Raw genomic sequence first — 14,723 nt, forward strand, 5'->3', positions numbered from 1 at the left:
AGTCTTGAACACATTTAAAAATGTGGGTAACTCTGTCTGCATTAAGAATGATTATCTGTTAAACTGAAACAAACTTGAATACAACTGATTTCCAATGTTGATTATTGACACCAGATCATTAGCAGAATTGATTCCTTGTTTGTTATTAAACAACAACAAACATATGAAACATATGTATGAACCGCGGTTATAAAACGTATATGTGATATGTGCACGATCCTTCGCAATAAAGCACTATTTGAGCAATAGTGAAAATCAGACCTGAAAAAAATTTCAGGCCTGTACGGGATTCGAACCACTGACCTCTGCGATACTAGTGCAGCGCTCTACCAATTGAGCTAACAAGCCAACTGGGAGCAGGCCATCAAATTAATTCGACATAAACCCGTAGATGATAAATCAAACAACAAACATATGAAACATATGTATGAACCGCGGTTATGAAACGTATATGTGCACGATCCTTCGCAGTAAAGCACTATTTGAGCAATAGTGAAAATCAGACCTGAAAAAAATTTCAGGCCTCTATGGGATTCGAACCACTGACCTCTGCGATACTAGTGCAGCGCTCTACCAATTGAGCTAACAAGCCAACTGGGAGCAGGCCATCAAATTAATTCGACATAAACCCGTACATGATAAATCAAACAACAACAAACATACATATGAAACATATGTATGAACAAACATATGAAACATATGTATGAACCGCGGTTATGAAACGTATATGTGCACGATCCTTCGCAGTAAAGCACTATTTGAGCAATAGTGAAAATCAGACCTGAAAAAAATTGTTAGCTCAATTGGTAGAGCGCTGCACTAGTATCGCAGAGGTCAGTGGTTCGAATCCCGTACAGGCCTGAAATTTTTTTCAGGTCTGATTTTCACTATTGCTCAAATAGTGCTTTACTGCGAGGGATCGTGCACATATACGTTGTTTGTTATTGTAAATCAAAGAGCATAAACTCACTGCAACACACTGTTGTCCTGAATTTTGTCCAAATACCAATTCATTAGCATAGCTATATGGTGCCATTATTCTTTTGCTAGGGTCAATGTACATTGGAGTAGGACCAAAGTTTTTCTCTATATCTGAACTCAGTTGCAATTTACAATAGTTTGATTCATGTGTCTGATTCTCACAAAGACATACGAGTCTTACAAGAAAACACTGATAAATATTGACCTAGTCTATACTTCCATTTAATCATCCTTCGATATACCTTCGCAGAACAAATCAACAAATACTTCTTCCCACGTTGTGTAACTTTATCTAATCTTACCCTTTTCGTATCAAACTTACATTCTTAGCTTTGTAACTCTTCTAACCGTCACATAACGACGTAACCAAGAGGAATTCGGTATGCTTGGACGGATACGCTCATAAACAAATTCCTTCAGTTTTCTGCCCTTTCTTCTGAGACGTTTCAGAGCAGCTTCTTGTATTCTACTGGGTTCTCGATCACATCTAAATACACGGTTGTGTTTACATGTAAACATAATATTGATATTCCTCGATAGAAGGTCCACTCGTAAAGGATCGCTCGTAAATTGATCTCTCGTAAAGTTCGCGGACCGACACGTTCCCAAAACGCTCCACAAGTTTTAGTGTGGGTTTACCGATAACGGTGTGTCACTTTCTTGAGCGTAATAGCCATCGAATTTCTTTCGCGTACATCAAGCAAGGAATTGTCCACGAAGGCAGCCATTGCCTTATTAAGCCATGCGCTTTGGAGTTCATTCTATGCATGCGCAAAATTTTCCACACATGCGCTGCAGTGGAAGTGCGTTTTGTGACTGAACGCAAAAAAAAAAAAAAAAAAAAGCGAAGCCGAATTTATACCTCGGGCGTTTCCTTCGGAAAGCCCGAGTAATTAGCGCTGGCTGCGAGAGGAAAAGTATTTTCTGAGCTTTCATTCCCAAGATTCATGTTCAAATGAAGAAGTTTCCTGTGTTTCACTTTCACCTCCAGGAATGGGTTCTTCCCCACGGCAAGGAGCCCCTTCGCCGAGGGGTTTCCCCTAGCGTCTTCAAGAACTGTTGAGGTTGGTAACGACTCAACTTTTGATTTTTACAAAAGTAACATGAGTAATTAACAGCTTAGGAAAGAGAAGTACTTTCCCGTATAAATTACGACTCTTACGTTGAAAGAGATGCCCTTAGGGTGTTTCACTTCTTCAACAAAGATAGCTGAACGCAGGAATTGTTGTAGTTGGCAAGAATTCAACTTTTAAGCTTATTGCTTGATTAGCCCAGGACTATGCGATACTGAATATTGCGTGCGCCAAAAGAAAATACCTGTCTCGTCATTTTCCTCTTAACACAATGCTCCCTCATGACTGTGATGATGTCACTCTGCTAAAAACAAATAAACAAAAAACGGAAGCAACTTTCTTTTGGTTCAAATTCGATAAAATTGGTAGAAGGGTAATAAATCAGAACATGCCAACTACCGCCCCATTTCGTTCATTTCAATCTGTTGCAAGGTAATGGAACACATTATTTTCAGTCACATAGCGAAACATCTGTCCTCACATAATATCCTCATCAACCATCAACATGGATTTAGGGAAAAATTTTCCTGTGAAACTCAACTGATTTCTGCAATACACGACTGGGCCAAAGGTATAAACTTCCGCAGCCAAACAGATGTGTTGCTATTAGACTTCTCAAAGGCATTTGACACTGTTCCCCATGAAAGATTACTTATAAAGTTTGATTACTACGGAATCAGGGGTAACATGTTTAATTGGATTAGGGCCTTTTTGTCAAACCGCAAGCAAAGTGTCTCAGTTAATGGTACTCACTCTTCGTCAAGACCTGTTGTGTCTGGAGTGCCTCAAGGCTCTGTGTTGGGTCCAGCACTATTTCTGTTGTTCATAAATGACATATCAAACTCAATCCAATCTAAGCTCCGGCTATTTGCAGACGATTGGGTTCTTTACAGAGAGGTAGCCTCACACCAGGACTGTCTTACTCTACAACAAGACCTTGATCTTCTGTACCAATGGTCGAGGACCTGGCAGCTCTGTTTCAATGTGTCCAAATGTTACCACCTCGGAATTACTCGAAAGAAAATACCTGTTAACTTCACTTACTCTATGAACGATAAAATCATATCACAAGTCCCTTCCACAACTTACCCGGGAGTAACAATCACTGATAACTTGTCTTGGAATCAACACTGCGATAATATCTGCAACAAGGCAAACTCCACCCTTGGCCTTCTTAAACGAATCCCTTCCCGATGTTCTTCCCAGGTAAAGAATACTGCATATTGCTCGCTTGTTCGTCCTAAATTAGAATATGCGAGTAGTGCGTGGAATCCATATAAACAGTGCAATGTAAAGGTAAAGAATACTGCATATTCCTCACTTGTTCGTCCTAAATTAGAATATGCGAGTAGAGCGTGGAATCCATATAAACAGTGCAATGTAAAGGTAAAGAATACTGCATATTGCTCGCTTGTTCGTCCTAAATTAGAATATGCGAGTAGCGCGTGGAATCCAAATAAACAGTGCAATGTCAATAAGATAGAGATGGTCGAACGACGTGCCGCAAAGTTTGTCAATAATGATTACTCTCGTCACAGTAGTGTCTCTCAGATGATTAAATCACTAGGATGGGATTCTTTGGAACGTCGAAGACTGATAAATCAAACCTGCATGTTCTACAAAATCTATAGGAGCCTTGTCGGGATCTCGCTACCATCCGAGATAATGCAAGTTACCACACCATCAAGGTACCCAAATTGTGTACCACTGAATGACACATACAAATATTCCTTCTACCCCAGAACTATCAGAACTTGGAACAATATGAACTTACCTCAAATCCCTAACTCTCTAGATGATTTGAAGGCCAATGTGTCCTTATATATTTAAAGACAGTAGAGCTTTTATTTATGCGGTGTATATTAATTTTAATTATTTATTTTAGAAATATTTATATGTTTTATAATCAATGATATTATTTATGCTATTGTCATCACTATTTTAATACTTTTAAATATAGTCATAAGTTATATGCTGTAAAAACTCCTGTTTTAGGAGTAAACCTATTAAAGCATGAGACAGCACGCGCAGTCGAAAAGTCACGCAAGCCAGACACGAAATAAGAGACGAATATACTGCAGCTTTCTCGCTTGTGCGCGTCCTCATCTGTTATGATCTACATGCTGATTGTCTGTCAGCGCCCGTGTCTGATTACCATTGTCACTTTGGGCCAAATAAACATCACGTGAAAAAAAAAAAAAAATTCAAAGAAGGAAAAAGCATTTATTGCACCAACAAAGTTTTGCTTCTTTACGCTTTTATTTACGTGCTTCCTGAAAACGGGGAGAACTTGTTTGAACATTGTACAGTATCAGCAAGGAACTAATGAGGTAAGGAGGAATATTTACAACCGTAATGGGCTAACATTATATTCTTGCAATTGGTCCAAAAACACAGGTAATATCGAACTTACTGGATCAAGAAAGCAAATTCATTATGGGAGATTCGTGCAAAATGTACACACTTTCAGCTAAATCTAGGTGTAGATAAGTTGGTTGATGGGTGGCATTAACTTTCTGACTTGAAAAAGCACGAAAACTGCAAATTCTCCCTTCGGAAGATGCCTGATGCTTCGTAATGATATGGGAAGCACGCAATCTGACTTTTAATGATCCTCAGCTAAAATTTGCACTCTTTATTTTTAAAAAAGAAAACCGAGAAACTAAAAAAGTGCTGGAAGAGAAGGTTTTAATATCTCCCAATTCGTGTGCAATCATTTTTATAGACTGATGCCCTGGTAATTGGACTTTTAAGTTAAGTTAATTCATTATACTTGTCATCGTACAGTGCTCACAAACAGTGATATCCATCGCGTTCGTGGTCCGCCTTTCGGTGGCGTCTTGAATTACATCATAATTGCATTAGGTCTGCACTAACGGAAGAAGTAAATATTTTTCTGGTGGCGTATGTCATTGGCATGGCGTCTAAGTAATCCTTGTCGAATTCCAGACGAAGGGCTGACGCTCAAAAGGTCAGCTTCAGAAATATCTTTACATTATTATCCAAATTATCTTTTTATACCCCACCTCCCCGTCACCGACGCAGCACCACAGTTTCTTTAGGAACTCATCCTTTATTAATTCGGGAGTTAAAGTAATGGATACAAGGAATCCTTTGTCCTGATGGGTCAACCGATTAAGCGACACAGAACTCACTTGCTCGCCCGGTTTATCCGCTCTGTCCCGGAAAAAAATCAAGGGCTAAGGTGAAGTCCTTTGGCTGAAACTAATCCTTGTATGAAAAACATTGTTCCATTTAGACGGCTAAGTATTGACCTCTTTGTTTTCAGAGTGTTTTTTTTTTCCTTCGATCTCGTTTCTGCCAAAACAAACGCAAAGAAAGGTAACTGAGGTTGACCTCGCCCCAGTTCTATCATCGGCTCGAGTCTCCCATGGGTATTTTATCCATAAAAAATATTCCTGTTTTTACTTCAAATATGTGGACTTTGTCCCTTTCGAGGCATTCTGTCGGTATCCCGTAAAACCTAGCCGCCTTTTGGCTTCTTTGACAAACTACTTTTTCCCATCAGATCTAGGTGCCTTAGACAAGGACTTGTTTAGTCGTAAGATGCATCAGAGCTTGGGTAAACTTTCGGAGAGGCTGTCCTTTTGATTTCACTTCACTTTCACTTCCTTCAAAATGACATTAAAACTTATACTTAGCATGTTGCTGTTTTTTCTCTTAATACTTTCCATGCCTCACATCCATCTAAGAAACAAAATCGTCACAACAGACAGGTCGCGGTTTGTTACTTTTTGTATTGTATTGTATTGTAATCTTTATTTAGATACGATCAATTCATCAGCCTATAAAAATACATATCACATACGCTAAGATATTTAAAATTAAAACTACATACTATAACACTAAAGCTGTTTTCCGTGAATGCCGTGCGTTAGACTTAAGGAATGTCATTGATCTTACGTTTAAATAACCCCATAGACTCTGTGTTCCTTATATCGCGTGGTAAACTGTTCCATAATGTGGCGCCATTGTAGCTAAAGCTTTTTCTGTAATAATTAGTGCGCGGTAGTGGAACATTAAGCTTATTTTCAGAGTCCCTGAGGTTATAAGCAGAGTCACGCCACGTAAACTTTGAATATAGATACCTTGGAGCTAGCCCGTGCAGACATCTAAACATCATGGTGGCTTTATGGATTTCCTGCTGGCGTGTAAGATTTTTCCACCCTAAAAACTCGAGTAGCTCAGTTGCATCAGCATCATAGTTAGAGAATTTCAACACACGGGCTGCTCTATTCTGCAATTTCTGCAGTTTGTCTCGTAGCGTTTTCCCACAGCTACCCCAAACAATGTCACAGTAATCAAAGTGAGGTTTTACTAAAGCTTGGTAGATGAGATGTAAGGTTGATGCTGGGATCAGGTGCCTAATTCGCTTTAGGGCCCCGATACCAGAGGCGATCTTTTTCGTTAGTTTTTCGATGTGACTATGCCAATCGAGTTTATCGTCTATTATTACACCAAGCGATTTTGTAGCTGTAACCTGGCTCACTTGAGTATTGTTCATTCTAATTGTTTCAGTCTCTGCCTCGACCCTATTAGCATGAATTCGGTTTTAGTCATGTTCAACGTGAGTTTGTTCGCTTGTAGCCAGTTGAAGACGTTTTCCCGGTCTTCATTTGGACAAAACTGAACGTTCTCAAGATTGCTTCCCGCATATGTGGGGTGCGTGTCATCGGCATACATTCTCGGTTTACAATTTGATAAGCAATTTGGAAGATCGTTGATAAATATATTTAAGAACAATAATGGACCGAGGATGGTCCCTTAAGGGACGCCGCAAGTCAACGAGTAGCTACTGGATAGCGAACCGTTGACAGAGCATTTTTGTGTTCGGTTTTCCAAATATGACTGAAACCATCTGAAAGATTTTCCATGTATACCATAATAGTTTAGTTTCGATAGAAGGATCTGATGATCAACAGTGTCAAAAGCTTTTTTCAAATCTAGAAAAATTACTCCATTGATTTTCCAACAAAGCTGTTACAGTTGAATGATTAGCACGAAACCCTGATTGGTTTTGGCATATATTATCGTTCTCTTCCAAATAGGCATATAACTGTTCATAAACGATCCTTTCAAACACCTTCGCCATTATTGGAATCACCGATATTGGGCGGTAATTGTTAGCATCACCGCGGTCACCCTCAAAGAGGGGTAATCCTTGCATATTTCCAGTCGTCTGGGAATGTTCCTTGGCTAATAGATTGATTGAAAATATCACATATCAGCACACAAATAAGATCAGCACATTCCCTGATAAACCTAGCAGATATTTTGTCAAGGCCTGTTGCCTTTGACTTGTCTAGTTTATTTAAAAGTGAAAATACTTTAGTTGGATTGGTGGGTTGGAGCTTAAACCGTTTATCTGTTGCGGTAAGATATCTTTGATAGCTACCACTATCACAATTTATCTCACTGGCAAGTTTTGGACCAATATTAGCAAAGTGGTTATTAAATTCGTTTGATAGCTCCAACGGATTAGTTATCGTTAATCCGTTCACTTTTATTAGTGACGCCACTGGCGTTTTCCCAGATTTTCGAGAAGTTAGCTCGTTTATAGTCTGCCAGGTCTTTCGGGAGTCGCTGGTCTGCTTATTAAAACTATTTTGGTAATAAACTTGTTTAGCTGAGCGTATTTGCTTATTGACTATATTTCTTTGTTTCTTAAATAATGCCCAATCGTTAGGATCATTTGTCTTGCTAGCTTTGATTTTTAATATGTCTCTATTATGCATAAGGTCTTTCAATTCAGAGGAAATCCACGGAGAACACATCTTCTTGAAACGTCCGTTGTTTTTCAAGACAAAAAAGAGGGTTTTAAATACGTTTTGGTACCTCAAAAGTAGGAGCCACGCAAATTAATTTTTATCGCTTCCTTGCTCATTATTTGTTTGTTCAATTTTTCCATCATTTGTCTTCTTTTTGAAATCCCTAATTTTTTTCGGAAACTCTGATTTTCCTGAAGGTGATCCTCAGGAGGTAAAGGTATTGATTGATGCTTTCTCATTTTGATCAATGCCTTTTCTGAAGAATTAGTAAAAAAATACCCAATTAGCCTTGTAAAGAGACATTTTAAACAAAAGCGACCAAACAATCCTAATAATTCTTCTTCTGCGAATTAATCAGCCACAGTTTTCCTTCAAGTGTATTCTCCCTAGTGTCAGAGTGAAAATTAGCCTTCAACTCATCGCAAACTAGTTTTTGAATTTTTTTTCCCTTTATTTTCCCTCAATTATTTGATAGAATGGTGCAAGAAAAAGACGCCGAGACTCGCCATATTGACGATATCTTATCTTATGTTGGTGAATTTGGTTCGTGGCAGAAGTTTTTGTATTTTTCATCATGCTTCCTTGTTATAGTCCCGAGCGCCATTCAAATAGCCTCGCTGGTGTTCGCCACTGGTACACCAAAGTTTTATTGCGTGACACCCAACGTCACTTGCGAAGAAAGTAAGTGCTGTGACAACTGTACCAGTTATGCCTTCGACAAATCCTTTACAAGTACTGTGACTGAGGTAAGCATTTACCGTAAGAGGTGTAAACCTTTAATTATTTAGAATTTTATCATCCTAACGGGAGGGGAGGGTAGCGCGGACGTATTTGACGCGTCTCGCGTTCTGAAACGTGACACGAATGCGTGACAAGCCATTACGACGGCAAAATACATGTAATAGATGATCAAATGCGCATTACATGAAATGAAATTATCGACATTAATAAGTTATCCAAAATAAATAAAAATATTATAAAAAGGCAATGGATCTATAAAAATGTAGTATATACATAGTATAAAAAAATAGTCCTCATAAAAAGCTAATCTTAAAAGATGGGTCTTTAGTAATCCTTTGAACCTATTAAAATTATACTCATTTCGTATTTGTGATGGTAACCCATTCCACAATTTAGGCGCCGCAGCTAAAAAAGTGCGGTCTCCCAATGTCTTTATAGTTAAAGTTCTACGCGTTTCAAGCATGATTCCCATTGCACACGATCTTAAATTGTATTTCTTTTCTTCCTTTTGGCTAATGAGGTCTTGTAGATATACTGGAGCTTGTCCATAAATCGCCTTAAAAGTAATTGCAATAATCTTAAATTGAATCCTGAATTCTACTGGAAGCCAATGAAGGGTACGTAAAAACAGCTGCGAACTGCAGGACGTGCGTCCCTCCACCTGCGGGAAGATTTCAAACGAGTCGGGGAGAGCTTTGCCAGGGGTCTGGCTCTACTAAATTCCAGACCTCACGCCGACTTGAATTGCCCAAGGTCTTATTCTTTTCCGCGAGTGTAGTCACTCGCCCTGAAGCGCTTATAAGTAGGGCTTGCTTGCACGCTAGCCACGAAAGGGACGAAGTGGGCGAATTTTGAGGTGCGTTAAGCCGCGAGAGGAATGGGAAGGAGAGCTCCTCTGCCTTCAGTGCCATCGGGTGCAGTATGTGAAGATGTAGAGTAGGTGCAAAGTAAAACACTGAACTAATATTGTACCTTACTGCATAGCCTATCTTAATTGACCACACACCCTTCCTCGCTCTTTTTTCCAGTGCCTCCAAAACCGTTTGGTACGCAGGCTAAGAGCGTTGGAGGGAATGGGGGGGGGGTGGGGGGAATGGGGGGAGATGGGGGTGGATAAAGGTACTGGCATAATCTTTGGGTTCTCCTAAAAATTATGTGTAACGTTTATTTTGTTTTAAAACCATGAAAGGCGAGGATTTTAACATATGCTGTTAATTTAAGCATGGTGCGTCTTTCTTTTCTCAGTGGAATCTGATTTGTGACAAGAAGAACATTGCCGCCTTGGTTCAGTCGCTATTTGTAGCTGGAATGATGGCTGGATCTCTCTTCTTTGGGGCGATATCAGACTTCTTCGGAAGGAGGTTCTGTCTTTTTCTTTGCAGCGCATTAGCGGTGAGTCAAGTTGTCTGGTTTGCACACAACGTCTGAGTCAATAAAAGAAAACTATGAGATGTTTTTTGAAGCCAAGGACAGTCTTAAGTAATAAGAGCCTGGAAATATATGCAATAGCCCTAGTAAAGCAAATATCAATAACCATGATAGTTTCTTTGAAGAAAATGGTTGAGTTGAATCTTCCAGATTCCACTATTTGGGCAATGAAAATTACATTTTTTCTATCATGATTTTCTTATCTAGGTCGCAAAATGTGATATCGAGGTCTGTCACACCTTTCCTTTATCGTGACCTTTCATTTTTTTTTTTTTTTTTCATCATTATTATTTTAGCTGTGTTTTAGCCTGGCGTCAAGTTTTGTGGACTGTTTATCCTTCTTCACTTTCCTCCGCTTCTGTGCGGGCGCTGCGATAACAGGTCTGTTCGTGGGGCACTATGTGTACATTCTGGAGCTGGTAGGCTGCACCTACCGCACTTTGGCTGGAAAAATACAGGATGTCTTCTGGGTCATAGGCGCTTGCCTCACGGTCATGACCGCGTACCTGGTTAGAGACTGGAGACAAGTGCTACTGATCGGCAGTATTCCAGCGGGTCTCTTCTATCTTTTATGGAAGTGGGTGTGCCAACACAACCGAATAGGAAGTCAGCAATAGAGTTGTAAATGGATTATGATACAGGGGAAAAAATTTTCGATCAGAATTACTCAGAGGCAAAGAAGATAACAGAGGGGTTGGTCTGGTTGGGTTCGAGATTATACCACTGCTCTAACTTGTGTACCAGTGGGCTCGTGTTCACGCTGCAGACTCTTCGGACCCGCGCGTTTTTTGACCAAAGGTGAAGGAGTCACGAGCGCTCAAAGACTCCTTTCCCGTCCTAACTTCCTTCCCCTCAGGTTAAGTAGGACACAACCACATGAACCTCTGAATCAGAATGAGTTAGCATTACTTTCCGTCTAGCGAGAATTTTGTGACATTTGAAAAGCATTGACTACGGTCGTTACTTTGTCCGAGTTCAATAACCTTATTGTTTTCAAACCCTGTCTTAACTTTTACTTTGCAGCGTATTTCCCGAGTCTTTAAGATGGCTGGTTGCTCGGGGTCGTTTAGAATCTGCTCATGCCATTGTTATGAAGTACGCTGACGAGAACTCCATGACAGTAGACTCAGACACCCTCATGTCCTTGCTGGAGGAATGCAAAGCGGCTTCGAAGAGAGTCACGTCGGAGGTCAGGCGATCACCTCTTGATCTCGTGCGCACACCAAGACTGAGGAGAAGAACTGTGATTCTTTGTTATAACTGGTTTGTTCTTCAAACATAGTCATTTCATTTTATTTTCATAGCAACTTCAACTCTGAGATTAATCTTTCACATCTTATTTTAGGCTGGTCCTGAGCATGATATTTTACGGAATCATGCTGTATGTCCCTAGCCTGGCTGGTAATATGTATCTAAACATTTTCCTGATGTTTGTGAGTGACTTACCACACACTCCCATGGCATGGATTGTCTTCAAACAGTAAGCGCTTGACAGCTTTTATTTTTTTATTTTGATTCCATTGTTACCATACAAATTTCTTCACGCTGAGAGTGTTAAGTTGTTCATCGTTGTATCCCAATATTAAAAGCCTCGATTTCGTACCATTTTATGAGCCCGCGTTTCTTGGCAGGAGGGAAATAAGTGGAATTTATATGTTCGGGGAGTTTGAGCTTCATGTAAAACCGACACTGCAAAGGTACCACATCGGGTATTTAGAACAAAATGACAGTTCTGGGGTAGCTGCTGCCTGTTTACATGCCGCTGTGTTTAAAAAGATGATCTTCTTTTTATTCCCGTCTTTCAGGTTTGGTCGCCGTATTCCGCATTGCGTGTTTATGATGATCAGCGGTCTCTCGTGTCTGTTTGTTCTTCTTGTTCCAGAAGGTTGGTGAAAAAAAAAATGATTTTATTGGTTTTTATGACTCTGTGTAGTCAAAATTGTTTTGCTAGTAAGAAATGATAAGAACTAAATAGAAATGACGCAAGGGGGACTTCTCTTACAAAATAAGGTGGATATATGCAAGGAAAAATTAAACTGGTAAGTAGAGGACGTTACTTTATCTCTCAATCTAGCTTTCCAAATGCAACTCGACAAAAACACAGCTTGGTGATAAAGGACAGTTTCAACGAGAATTTGTAATTAAGAAAGACCGAAATGAAGCTAAATAATTAACCTGATGGTGCCTTTTGTCCGAATAGATCTGAAAGGTCTGATAACAGCCTTGGCGCTGATTGGACGATTCTTTGGATCAGCTTCGTTCTCAAACGTATACTTGTACAGCAGTGAATTGTACCCGACGACCATCAGGTAATCTGAACCATAATCGTGAATGACAGACGTCAATTGTTCGAAGATTTCCGATGATATCCGAAGTGTTTCTGACGTTCTCGTAAACCGTTTCGAATCCATCGACTTAAGCAGACGGATCGTAATATCTTGCATCTTTCGTTGCAAACTGATGAATCCTTTTTTTTATTTCCCTCGAAACGTTTCACCGCCAATGGCGTCTAACTGATTAACAATTCTTTTACAGGAATATGGCTCTTGGTACTTGCTCGACTTTTTCTCGTATCGGAGGCATGGTTGTTCCTTTCATCATTGCACTGGTGAGTTGCACCGTCGGAAATAAAGAAATGTGGCAGATTACATTTTCCCCGCACAAATATTCATAGTCTTTAGCTCAAAATTGGTCCTTCATGCCAGTACATTACGTACAGTTAATCTGCCCTGATCAAACACTTTATAAATCGTATTTTCAAGTGTGAAGAAACTTTTATCAGACTTGGGGGGTATTCATTGCACTTTTCAGTCTGGTCAGTTTTTTCTTACTTGTGGTAAGCGTTATTTTGAGATTGTGCTTAATCTACTTCGAGGGGCAAGATAAGTGAGACGGAGCCTGTCGTACTCAGCAGGTTTACGCTGAAGATTTGCAGCTGAAAGTTTGCGCCTGATCTTGCCTGAGATTTGAGCCTCAAAGAAACCCTGTCAACAAATGGTTTGCTTTCGCGTATTATCAGAACATTCAAATTTGCGACTCAAAGAAAGCCACAAATGTTCGATTTTATTTCTCGTCTCTAAACTGCATCAGCATCGTAACCTTTTTTATTGTGTTTTTCTGCGCCCATAGGCTCAGCTGCCTGGTGTGTCTGTGACTTTGCCTCTGGTCATACTGGGTATTCTGACCATTATCGCTGCCTTGGTGTCCCTGTGGCTTCCCGAAACTCTTCTATCCAACATGCACGAGACGGTGCAGGACATAAAAACTTCTAAGGAGAATTACGGTGTCATTTGGATGGGAAAGCCACGACCTCCTCTCATCTCATTTCCATGCAATAGGTACGAAGAATCAAGCATTGGCATTTGTTCAAGAAAAAATGACAGTCATTTGAAATCCAATTCAATCTGCTCTATCTCAAGACATCTTTGTTTCCTCTCAGTTTATTCTGGTCCCTTTTATTTTTTTCTTCTATACTGAACTAATATTTTGTGGTCTTATCAAAGATGCCGCAAGTTTTTCCCTGAAGAAGTGCCTCGTGAAACTAAAATTGGGCTGACACATTGTTTAAATCTGAACCAGATTTATTACTTAATGGTATAATGTTAACTTTATCTCTACAGTTCCCAGGACTCAAACGAAGTAAACGGAGAAAATGCGCACATTTTAACGGAGACCTCCGATGAGACCCAAAAAAGAAGAAGCTTAGAAGAACCCGAGGACCCAAAAGAGACAACACCTCTGACCACTGGGGAAGATGGCTCCCCAGAGTCCAAAGTATAACTGTATCTAGATGTTTTAAGACTGTATATGTGGAATAGTGTTTTTTAGCGCAAGGATTACGACAAAGTGGGAATCGCTGTTATCTCCCCACTTACACTTGATTTCATTATTATCTCAAACATAAAATTGCAGGGGATAAAATTTTTGCGGCAACAGACTTTCTTTACCCTGTTATCTTATTGACTCACTACAAATATTAATGTTGAGACTGTTTGGTTCAATTTCTAGAGGAGTCACCAGTTACGTGATTTACCATTCTTCAGTTTCGGTTTGGCTTTTCCCTTCTTGTAAGGGGTTTACGCTGTATAATCTGCCATAGATATGAGGCACGTGGGAATAACGCAGACATCAAATTAAAGAAAGCCAGAGAACTGTTTTTAATTTGATTGAATAAAATGGGAATTGATTGATGCTTTACAAACTACTGAGTGTCGGAGCTTTTTTGTGTTCAGTACATCCATTGTTGCTTGATTTTCAGCATTTATCTCCTCGTAGTTTTGCTTACTGATGTGGCCGTTATTGAAGATCCAGAAATGAAGTCATTGTGGAATAAAAAAAATGACACTGAAGTATTAATGGTTGTCGCGACTGAACATTGATATTTGTTTCCGTTTTTTTTTTTTTTTTTTTACACATTTATCTTGTTTTCACGCATTGCGTGCCATTAATTTGGTTACATTAGGGTCATGTGGTTTTACGCGACCTCGTGGTTGAGAAAAATAATAAATGCTTGAGTTGTGAAATACGGTGCTTATCTTTCTGCTGGAAGCGTTTTACACGACAATAGTATCAGGGTAGCTAAGGGACTGTCTATTGTAGCATCACCGTTCAGGGCTATATAACTTGCGATCAATTTTTGCGCGTTAATTTTTTTTTCTTTGAATACTATAAAATGGAAATAATAAAATGACTGTAAAACTTTTAGCTCATG

At 39.6% G+C, this 14,723-nt stretch overlaps 2 protein-coding genes across 4 annotated transcripts in view; one reads left to right on the plus strand and one right to left on the minus strand.

Moving 5' to 3' along the window:
* LOC111339915 (uncharacterized) overlaps positions 1-3,756 on the minus strand; it is a 21,168-nt gene extending 17,412 nt beyond the window's left edge. The window contains exons 1-2 of one of the 3 annotated variants that reach the window (XM_088752504.1): positions 2,808-3,756; positions 2,299-2,355 (exon numbers count right to left, since the gene is read on the minus strand). The gene's annotated coding sequence lies outside the window, so the exon portion shown is untranslated. Of the gene's footprint in view, positions 1-1,303; positions 2,265-2,298; positions 2,359-2,807 lie in introns of those variants that run through there. The other 2 variants (XM_088752503.1, XM_022946649.2) reach the window with 2 other exon arrangements.
* Positions 3,757-4,232: 476 nt separating this feature from the next.
* Positions 4,233-14,716, plus strand: LOC111340374 (organic cation transporter protein). Its single transcript, XM_022947220.2, has 11 exons — positions 4,233-4,384; positions 8,319-8,589; positions 9,830-9,976; positions 10,309-10,589; positions 11,036-11,275; positions 11,358-11,492; positions 11,818-11,897; positions 12,213-12,321; positions 12,548-12,620; positions 13,142-13,350; positions 13,633-14,716. Exons 1-11 carry the CDS (start codon positions 4,380-4,382, stop codon positions 13,790-13,792), a joined length of 1,710 nt encoding a protein of 569 aa, XP_022802955.2. The 5' UTR covers positions 4,233-4,379; the 3' UTR covers positions 13,793-14,716.
* The last annotated feature ends 7 nt before the right edge of the window (positions 14,717-14,723 follow it).

This window comes from Stylophora pistillata, chromosome 3 (genome assembly GCF_964205215.1).
Source record: "Stylophora pistillata chromosome 3, jaStyPist1.2, whole genome shotgun sequence".
Taxonomy (NCBI): domain Eukaryota; kingdom Metazoa; phylum Cnidaria; class Anthozoa; order Scleractinia; family Pocilloporidae; genus Stylophora; species Stylophora pistillata.